Source organism: Monomorium pharaonis, chromosome 2 (genome assembly GCF_013373865.1).
Source record: "Monomorium pharaonis isolate MP-MQ-018 chromosome 2, ASM1337386v2, whole genome shotgun sequence".
NCBI classification, from domain to species: Eukaryota; Metazoa; Arthropoda; class Insecta; order Hymenoptera; family Formicidae; genus Monomorium; species Monomorium pharaonis.
The window spans coordinates 27,613,036-27,624,397 of NC_050468.1; the positions used below are offsets into that span (position 1 = coordinate 27,613,036).

Genomic DNA, 11,362 nt, shown 5'->3' on the forward strand with positions numbered 1-11,362 from the left:
ATATTTGACAAAAATTTTTAGTTACTTAGCAGGTTAATGACTTTTAATTTTTATTCTACATTTTAAATAATCTTATTTATTGTCATTGAAAAAAAACAATCAAATTAAATGCATTCAGTACAACATTATGTACAAAATTGAGACACATTAGACGTCTTTAAAATGTCTTTAAAAGATATGTCATGCTAAATGATATCTTTGAGATGTGCTTAAGTCATCTTATATTCTGTTTTTAGACATGTGTGCTGTACGAATCTTTTATTATAATTATTATTATTTTTTCCTGCTCATTAGATTTAATTTTATTATTATTTTTTTTATTAGAGTTTTTCTTTCTTTTTTCCTTTCTTTTTATGCAGAATTTATAAAATAATTCATAAAAAATCGAAATAAAAGTTTTAATTTTTCTACATCAATATCAATTATTAAAAGTTACCGAAATTTAAAAGCTGCAGAGTCTATAGATTTATTCCTTTTTTTCTCTTCAACGACAAAAAATTTTGAATACCCAAATCTTGGCTCTGAAATCAAGCTGCAAAAAAAGAGAAAACAATGAAAAGTTTGGCTTCTAATGGCTTATGCAGCAAAAATGACCTATTTTACTGTAGTTTTAGACAAATAACTTTTAAATAAGTAAATTGATCCCTGTAAACTTTTATAAAAATATTTATTAATATTTTATTATAATTATATTTGTCAAAAAAATAATTTAATTTATTATTTTCTTATTAAATTATAAATAAGTGCTGTAAAACGTGATTTTACAAGAATCAAGAGTAAATAAAAAAATTAGGTATATGGACTTTCAAATTAATAATTATGTTAAAATTTTATATATAATACGTATATTTAAATGTAAAAATAGAACACAATCTATGAAATTTTCAAATTTTTGATAATACTTGGAAACGTGACACATCCTCAACGTGTTGTTGACACGTATTCTCCGTCACCTGAATTAAAATCAACCTACATACGAAAACATATTGGAACTCGTGCGGGGATATCGTGGCCGCGGTGGCAGGAGGAGAGGCCCTGAGAGATGCGTGGGCCCGACACGTCCGCGTGGTCCCATTGAGTCGGTCAGTCGGTGGCTTTCGGTCCTCGGTGTTAGCGCGAATGTGAGGCCCTTGGCGGCTACTATTACCTCGCGCTACCACTTCGGGAATGCGTTTTCGCGGGCACCGGGCGTGATCCGGGAAGGTGCGATTATGCCATCACGCTACCATGGGATATTTATCTTGTGTATCGCCACGGTAGCCGGAGCATCGTTTCCGCCGGTGGGGAGATGCTGCACTATCTGGCGCGCGCTAAGTAGCGTTAGCGTGTTACTCACCTTGCCGAGGACCACGCACCAATGGTCGCTCCTGGGACTGAATCTCTGGTCGAATCATGGGGCGGATTATAGGAAGCCGGTGTTTAACGAGCTCCTTGAACGTGACGCGACTCGATTTTCCAGAGGTGAGTACACACACCGGGAAATGTAAACGTTGCGGATGACGTGAAGAAGTTGAAAAGGGAGAACAGAGCCCTCGGTGGCGAATTTTAATAATTCAAAGTATGAGTATATGTAGGACGCCGCGCGCTACGATGACGACGGTGATCGTATACGTCCTTTGTACGTCACAACGCTAACGCTGACACTGACGTTACCCTCTTCCTTTAAGCTGAAGAAAATTGAAGAAGATTCCACGAGGAAAATGTCTACGTCCCCATTGCGTTAGTATTCTTAGCTCGCGCTTGTTTTCTGATTTGAGAGAAATGTAAATGAAAGAATAAACGCTCTTTCACAGCACAATGTGCAGACAATTCCGGAGCTTTTTGCAAGGGTACTTTCTCAAAAGTATCTTCCACCTATTGGATGATGCGCGTATAACGAATGACGAATTATATAATGCAATTGTTCTGAATACCATTTATTTTACAATATTCTTGATAATATTTTATTCTCAAGTTACTTGTTTATTTTGTAAGTCAAAACAGATGCTGGCTTTCTCTTTTAAGAAATGTAATTGATTATTCACTGAATTTGAATTGATCGTCGAAGGAATTGAAAAAAAGAAGTTAAAGCAGCGAGGTCGAATTTTTGTCAAGAATTTCTCGGAGAAATCCTCTTTCGAATGTAAACGTAAATTGTAAAAAAAAAAAAAGCGTTAATTGGTACTCCCAAATAAAACAAAATAAAGCAAAACAAAACGCTAGGTAGATTGCAAATAATTTCTATTATATTAACACCAGCTTGCACCGGTGTAGATTAACTTTAAACTCAGTTTAATTTACTCTCCATCTTTTTTTCTAGGATTAGAAAAAGGTAGAAGGTAAGCTGAATCGGGATCAAAGTTAATCTACATCGGGTGTAGAATTAAAAGTTCATGTCTGCGGACTTCCGTCGGATTATTCGCCGGATAAAACCAATTTATTTCTCTGCACTTATTTATACACTCTCCGTAATTTGTTGCACGGCGGCGAAACGATCCGGAAATGGTGACACTATTGGGAAACGGGCGAGGCGAATTTTTTCCAATTTGTTTGACTCGTTTCTGGATTTATCCGCAGTGCTGAACTTCTTTCCCGTTCCGGTTGAGGAAGAGTGCCTGTCCGAGGACAAACGACGTCAGGGAATATGCATGAACACATATGAGTGCCGTATCCAGCACGGGCAATCTCACGGGCCGTGCGCGCTCGGTTTCGGCGTGTGCTGCATATGTGAGTATACCTGTCATTCGTACGCGAATATAACTTGTCATGCGCGTCATCGTGGAGGCGATATCGTATGCGAAACCTACCCGGAGGACCTACGGGAACGCCGATTTCATTTTGGTCTCGCGAGAAGGTACCAAAGGTACTTTTTTCGACGTCGTTATTCTATTCTGAAGAAATAAGTTTGGTAATAATATATCATGCCTGATAGTTATTAAGATTGATGAGATAATTTTAATTAAATATTTGAACAATGTAATCAGATATTTAGTAACCGGTAATCGATTGGTTACTATATTTATGTCTGGGTATTATTAAATATTACTAAATATTTGGTTATTATTAATCAGGCAGCTATCAAACTCTTTTTATCTCTTTTAGTGTATCGTAAACGTTTCTAATGAAATGTTCTTAAAACAAAAAAAAAAAAATTAGACAGTAAGCAAGAAATATTAAAGTAACGTTTGAACATGTTGACTTTATGTGTATTTTTAAACATTTTTAAATATTAAAATATTATAAAAATTTTAAGAAAATTACTTGATACAAGATTTTTTCGAACCATTGTTGAAAAGTTTTAAAAACATTATCTTCAAGTCTTGAACAAAGTTTGTTTATATTGCATACAACGATATTTTTAAATGTTACATATTCTTAAATATCTTTGCAGTAACATGGTAGTAATAATTTCATGTTTACTGGAATGTATGTATTTTTGTATTTTTTTTTCATGTGAAAAGAAGAATCCTTATAGTCTATAAAACTCTTTTTTTAATTGATTGATTATACACTGAGAAAAATTTATTTTTGATTATATCAATAAGACGTGATCGAGTGCGTTTTGATGAAATTAAGCAGAATTTCTTATTATTATAATGGAACTCGAGTTTTCGTAACTAGAACGTTTAATAGAATACTTTATTGTAATTCAAGAATTCTTAAAAGATTTCTGATCCATCCGTTTTTGAACAGACATATTGGTTCCACCAGATTTCCAATTAATGCAATAAGACTCTTCAGTATATTTTCTTTCTCAGGTCATTATTTTTCTGATGCTGACATTACCGTTCAATGTCATTCAAAAATAAAGCAGAAAATACACTTCTGGTTAGGGGGTTGTGCGTTTATTTTTACCGTCTAAAAATGTAACCGTGCAACCGCGATTTTCTTATTCGCGTCGGTCGATTCGATGCCGAATCGATCGGTTCTTTTCTGCTAAGTTTAACGGTATCGAGATAACCGGGTGTGTAGCTCCGAGTCGATCTTAAGCGGCACGCTCTCCTCGATGGCGTGAAAGGGAGCACTTGAAGAAGGAAGGAGAGAGAGGAGAAAAAAGAAGGAACGGTACGCTTACCCGGTGAGGCTCTTCGCACGGTGAGGAAGAACTCGAAGGCCAGGTTATATACAGTTATTTAATTGCCTTTCGGCGCGGTCACGAGCGTTGCACTGTACGCGGGGTCCACTGTCACTCCTTCGCGTCCCGTTTATGTCGTTAACAATTCGCGTGTACAATGTAGTCCAGCGTGAAGCACCAGGGCGCACCGCCCTTTACAAAGGTCTTACATCGCAAATCTCGTGATGTATCACTGACTATGTAATTGAACTGTGTGTGGGAGTTGCGGGTTTCTCTAAGCGCGTTATGAAATTTACATTTTACGAGGCACGTTACACACGCCCGCATATTTGTACCCGTGTACCAATAAATATCTTAGGGGATTTTGGGCTCAATTTCGCGTTACGCAAAACCCGTTTGACATTTGCCGAAAGGTGGACGCCACCGCGCATTTCCAATTCTGAGATTTACTACCTCGCGCGCCTGAATTTCCGACGTTAGACTTAACAATCTTCGTAGTTGGCCGTCGTATTAAATTCTCATTAAGCGAAGGCACCGACTCCGGAATTCGTTAAGTAATATACCATTTATGTACATTATACGGTGATTATGATAAGATGCTTGGCGAACGCTCAGCGGAAAGATAAAGCACAGCTCGTACTTATATTTCCAAAGAATTTAATTTTGGTTCGTAGATACTTAAAAAACAATAAAAATAAAAAGAATCTCTTCTGGATCATGACTCCATTATGCGACTAACAATGTTAACTTTCTTTTGTGAGGGGCTAAGATAATTTAAACGAAGCCGAGCATAAAAATTTCGCAGCATCATTCTCAGGCCATTTTCCCCGCCGATGGCGATTAAATTTTCATCGCAACGAGTGTACGTCCCACGCCTTATTTTATGTACCACTACCTAAAATTTACGTCTCATGTAGTGCGGAAAAGTTCTTATTTACTAGCCTGAGACCGTTCCACCTTTTCCCGTCTCTGTTGCACAAAGTTTACTCGTCCACTCGCTCCTCGTCGCCTCCTTTACTCCGGTCCGTATCCATTTCGCTTTTTCCGTGACGGTGCACGGTGGTATCGCACACACAGTGTCGAAAACAGGGCCATACCGTACGTACGGATTCTTGACCGATTTCCCGAATCCCACTTCTTCCGCCTGTTCTGTCCGAGTGTACGTGCGCACGTCGCTCCTCCGACGGTGCGCATCTTGGAAGTCCGAGTTTTACTGTCAGCCGTATTGCCGGATGCGTCGTATCCCATATAATTTATTATTGCGAAATTTGATACGCGTTACGCGAAAAACGGGTGGCTTTGCATGTGCGCCACACGACTTCGGATTTACGAGAGCCGTAACGCGAACGAAATAAATTCCTAATATCCTCGTGTGGCCAAAGACACACACACACACACACACACACGTGGACCCTTCGATATAAATAGCTCTCTGCAGTTTTGTGGAACGATTATGTAGTAGGCAGCGAACGAACGACAATGAAAAATAAATTACGTACCTTTTTTTTTTGGATTTCGTTGATTATGATGTTTCGTAACTCGTAACTTTTATTTTTAAGAAAATCTTACGATCTCTACGTGCGAAATCTCTATCCGAGCGAAAACATTACGTTTTCAGGACTTTTGTCTGCAGCATTTTTCATCTCTCGTTTTAAAAAATATCTAACGTTTCGACGCAACGTGAGAGATGCGACGCAAAAATGAAGGGAATATCATCAATTGCGAATTTGTCAACAGGGCGAATCTCGCCGTCGGAATCAAGATCGGAGATTTCGAAATCTGATCCACCCCGTATGCCGTATTTACCGTGATGTGAGATCACGTACGTGCATACATTACCTTGTGTATTTGTGCACGCATATACATAAATATATGGGATGCATAAACGATGGTAAACACGCGGATCAAAAGCCATCTACGTATCTCTCTCCCTCGCTTACTGCGGCTCTTTTCATCGGAATCGTCGTTGAATGCACGCTGCCTGCAACGGCGACATCAGAGACGCTCGTACATTTTTTATATTGCCTACCCAAGTCTGCCTCCCCGAGCCGCGCGGGCGCGCGGTAGGAAGTAAGATCTACATGTACACGCGAAGGCAAGCGAGCGTTTCTTCTGGCCGGGCGGGCCGTTGAATAGGCGTCCCGGAGATTCTAAAACGGTCACTGAATGCCCGTGAATGAGAACTCGTTATCGAAGCCGGAGGCTGTTCGTCAGAATATCGCACGGGCGACGCCCACAGTGGTGCTGATACTTCGCGAAAGTGTTAGAATGTCTGGCATTCGCCGTTTAATCCGTCCGCGCGGACGTGAATTTCAAACAGGAAATTTTGAAGGAAACCCCAACAGGCGCCATTCTCGCGCAATTAATAGCGACTGTGTCATAAGCCGCGCGTATATCTTTGAGTCCAAGTGTTTTTCCATGCCTGCACTGAAAAAAAAAAAGAATTTACCAGGAAGAATCAAGTTTTGGTGAAATAATTTGAATTTAAGCGTTTGTTTACAATATGTACAATCAAATATTTGATAATTATGGTAATAGTATTCAAATAGTAAGAATAATAACTGATTGGTTTTTGAATCACTAAACGATAGTAGATATTAAATTTTACTAGAGGGAAGAATGGTGTTTTTTAATAGCTTTTTCAGATATTATGACCATTTATAGTATTTCTGTTATTAGGTGTGAAATTTTAATGATTATTTACGGAATCTTTTGTTTAGTAGTTTGTAGTTATGTAGTAGCGCTAATATGCGCTAATATAAGGTGAAAAGTTTAAGTAAAAATTATATGATAGTAGCCACAGGTCATAAGAAGAAATTTTAGAAAATTATTATAATATCATGAGTATTGTAAATGGTAATTTGATGAAAAACATAGTAAGAGTTTTCGTAATTACTTCTTTGGCCCGCGCTTATTATTTATTATAGTAATTTTTATTATAAAATTTTCTCCGTGTACACAACAACCGACATTTGCTATAAGGCATTTTTACTTTGGAGTATTTTAAAACTTTTTCAATATATATATAGTAACGCAATCTTAGCGTTGAATTACATATGTTATACACATTTCTAATTATGGTATTAAACAATAGCGTTTTGCCAATGTAAATATGTTGATGTCTCAAAATTTAATACGGCCTCTTTTTCAAAGTTTTCATATCAAAACAGTTGTTCGAAAAGTTGTGTGTAGTTCTATTATTAGTCAAGTTTACATATATTACATACTGCATTTATATACTAAAGGAATCACGTACATATATTTGCATATATTCTGCAATATTTTTTCTTTATTTTGCATACATATAATTTTATAATAAAACCCTGTGTTGATAAACAAAAATTTTTTAATTTACCTTAGTGAAGAGGCCATATTATCACTCCCGTTTCTCTTTGATCATTGCAGTGCCATAATATTTTTATAGATAACATCCTAAGTATTAGAATTTTCAGTCTAGAATTAATTAAGCGACATATTGGCGAATGGAAATGTTAGTAAAGTTTTCAATTTGAAGTACTAATTATTAACAAGATTATTGTCTAGATTTAATTATTATTGCTAAATTCTTTTTTTAGTGTAGATTGATTTATGTAAGAAATTAATGGATTTTGAAAAGATGTCATAGAAGAGAAAGTTATTTAATGTATAATACGTATGGGAAGAAGGTAAAGTTTGCACTGAACACTTCAGGAAAACCGGTATCAAACTCAGGTGTCTAATTTCCCACTTAACTTTAGAAGGCTAAAAGAGCATTATTAGTTTTAATTCTACTTTATTGGATAAAAAAAGACATATTTGTAAGATTTTTTTTAATATAAAAGTATTGAAGCATTTGAGATGCAACTGTTTTGTAGAATATTCTTCTCTTTAAAAGATCTTGAAAATCGATCTCTTTTCAAATTCAATGTACACCGAAAAAAGAGTTTAGTAATAGTTACCAAGTATTGAGTAAAACAAATGCCATTAATTAATTAATTAATATAAATGAGAATAATAATCTTTATTTTTCTAAATATTTAACGAATTTAATGAATTTAATGAATTACTAAATTTTATAATAATTTTTTTATTATTTAATATACAATAAAATGATTTTTTAGTTATATTAATCAAATATTTATTTTATTCGACATTTGATAACTATTATCAAATTCTTTTTTTAGTGTAGAATCTTATTAAACAATAAATAAATGAATGATGGATTCTCGAAATATAAAATAGATAGGAAATTGAGGCAATGAGAGTCAAGCGCTTATAAAACTTTTTCTTACGGATAATCAAATGGTGAGGAACGAATTTGTCATTGTGCGTATGTGTCATTCACCTCGGTTGAAAAGCTTTAACACATGGATGATTATTAATTGCGATCATTGACGAAAACAGTGAATAGATGTTAATTGTAAAATTCGTTGAAAATGACTCGAAATAGAGTCGAAACGTCCGGACATTGTTAATCACAAAAATTGTATAGAATCATTAATATATGCGCATCAACTACAGCGCTTGATTCCCATTGCCTTAATTTCCTATCTATCTTATTAAACGTTCCGAACGTAGGTAATTTGAGCTTTAAACGCAAGGCAATTCGTTATTCATGTACAATCCTTTATTAATCGGCGCGATGTTATATTTTAATGAGTTTAACGGCAAACACGTCAATCCGCATTTGAGACTTGTTTAAATTGGCCGACGTAAAAATCTCACGAAATCGTACGCAAGGCCTCCGTATCGTGCGTTCTTACGTTCTAATTAAATATTCCGAAACGTACGAAACGCAAACACGCCCTACGGCCGATGCAAGTGTGTTTTCGTTAACTGTGTCAGCAATTAATATGGTTTACAGTCACGGCAAGCTGCGACAGTGAAGTACAGAATAATCTGACCTACGTGACCAGCCCTGGTTTTCCCAACCTCATCGACCGGCCTATGAACTGCTCGGTGGTTATACGGAAGATCGATACGGAGGTCAGCCAGTTGAGGATCGACTTCGTCCATTTCAACATTGTAAGTCCCACATGGATGTCTTATTATTACAGTCTTGTCTACCGTTGGGAATAGGCTAGTTGCAACTGTCGATTCCCGAGTGCTGTTTAGTACATCTAATATTCCACGAGCTGTCAAGACCAATCATTGTCGATACTAACACGTGCTAGTAAAGCTGGATCTTCGCGCAAGATTACCGCTAATTTCGGCTATTCAGAAATCGATATTAGCAGCATTTGTAACAATATTTTTGTAAATATATATTTTATACATAAAAATACGTTGGTTTAATATAATGTCAAATTTATTATTTATATATTAAGTGTCATTTATTTTTATTATGAAAATAAATTTACAAATGAGAGGAGAGAGTGGCGGTGAGGAAAAAAATGCTAACGTAATCAATTTTTTATATTATATACATTGCTTTTCATATACATAATTAGAACATACAAGTGATTCGTTTGAATTAGCAGTATATATATTGTGAGATAATTACACAGTGGAAAAAGTATATTTAATAATGATAATTATATTGATAAAATGATTTCAATTAAACGTATCATTAACATAATTAAATATTTAGTAATATTTAATAATTATATTAATAACTGAACATAGTAGTAGTGATCAATCGATTACCGAGCGGTCACTAAATATTAATTGAACGTTTAATTAAAATTATTTTATCAAACCTTAATAATCATTATTTAGACTTGATTATTATTAATAAACTGTTTTTCAATGCAGAACTATGAAGTGCAGAAAAGATTCGCACATGTCTGAAAAATGTTTTAGGGTCAGCCGAATCCCACGACCGGCATGTGCGACGGGGATGTTATGATGATTAACAACAATAGGACATCTTTCGAATTGTGCGGATGGAACAGCGGGCAACACGGTGAGTACCGCGTGTACTGTTTATTTATGCGATTTGTGTTGCAGCTGCAACAGCTTCCGCGGTACCGCGAAACTAACGTTAAAATTCGTCTGGTGGGCGCACACCAACCTCGGCACGTGTACCGTGTTTTTCCGAGCAATTTAAATAGCACGGGCTGTGCTCTATATATCCCGACAGTGTACGTGGACGTGGACGAAGGCGACGAACCAATCACTTTAAACTTCCGGCTGCCAAGCGGACTGCAACCACGAATGTGGGAGATGCGGGTGGTGCAGCTGGGCTTCGAGCAACGTGCGCCGGTCGGATGTCTTCAATACTTTCGCGAGCCGAACGGCACACTGAGGACATTCAATTACCTACCGAACGGCAGATACCTCGCCGAGCGTGATTACCTATTATGCGTACGTCAGGAGAGGGACATGTGCGGGATCGCTTATCAGCCCTGCACGCGAAACTCTTTTCGGATAGGCCCTAATAGGACTCAAGATATGTCCAACACGACCGATAACAGCACGGTCCCCGCAGCAACGACCGCCGCGAACGGCGGAAACGCCTCCGCTGTCAATCTGAACGTCGCCCCGGCAAACAGCTCCCAGCAAACGGACATCGTCGAGGGATCGGGGGCAGGATCGCCCGAGCAGGAAATGGTTTTTAGCACCAGGACGAATTCGATGCTTTTCCTCGGGAGACGGTGCAGGGACAGGATACTCATTCCCTGCGACTTTGAGGAGTTTATTACAGTACGTGTTTAATTAATTTTCTTAATTGCTCCGCAGCGAGGACGTATCTAGTCCTAGTGTATATGCTATATTACATTTGTATCATTAACCCCTGGAGGCCACACTTGTACACCCAATCACACGGCGGCCGCACGGGTGTAATTTGGGATTTTAAGTTTTAATAACTTTATGTGTAATTATTAAAATCAAACTCAATTGTATACTTTGTAGGGATAAAACTTCGCGTAGAATCCAATAGAAATACTTGTAGACTCTCTAAATCGTAATCAGTGGATATTCACAGATTCGCAGTGGCATACTTATAATTGCGATAATCAGTGAATATTCACTATCTTTCAGTAATTTTCACTTCAGAATTAGTGTATAGTCAATGAAAGATCAGAGTATTTATTTCACTGATTGATAATCAGTAAATGATTATATGTATATTACTGAAAGTCAGTGTACTTCCACTGATTTTGTCGAGTTCTCACTGATTGTGATTTAGAGAGGAAGTAAAAAATATCATTATCGTAGAGAAAAATCGCGATTTTCAAAACAAGATTTTTAAGATTTTAAAGCTTTTCAATTTTTGCTTATCCCAAATCGCACCCGTGTGGCCTTCAGGGGTTAATATTAAATAGAAATGAACAAAATGAGGAAAGGGAATTAAATTGATCAAAAACTTGTAGGCATCAGCAATTA

At 36.8% G+C, this 11,362-nt stretch overlaps 1 protein-coding gene across 1 annotated transcript in view; it reads left to right on the top strand.

The window, feature by feature from the left end:
* Nucleotides 1–11,362, top strand: part of LOC105840879 — a 16,554-nt gene continuing 5,192 nt past the window's right edge. The window contains exons 1-5 of the mRNA XM_036282581.1: nucleotides 1–1,461; nucleotides 2,557–2,706; nucleotides 8,898–9,058; nucleotides 9,836–9,938; nucleotides 10,116–10,678. Coding sequence (XP_036138474.1) covers nucleotides 1,212–1,461; nucleotides 2,557–2,706; nucleotides 8,898–9,058; nucleotides 9,836–9,938; nucleotides 10,116–10,678 — 1,227 coding nt within the window. The 5' untranslated portion in view covers nucleotides 1–1,211. The remainder of the gene's footprint in view (nucleotides 1,462–2,556; nucleotides 2,707–8,897; nucleotides 9,059–9,835; nucleotides 9,939–10,115; nucleotides 10,679–11,362) is intronic.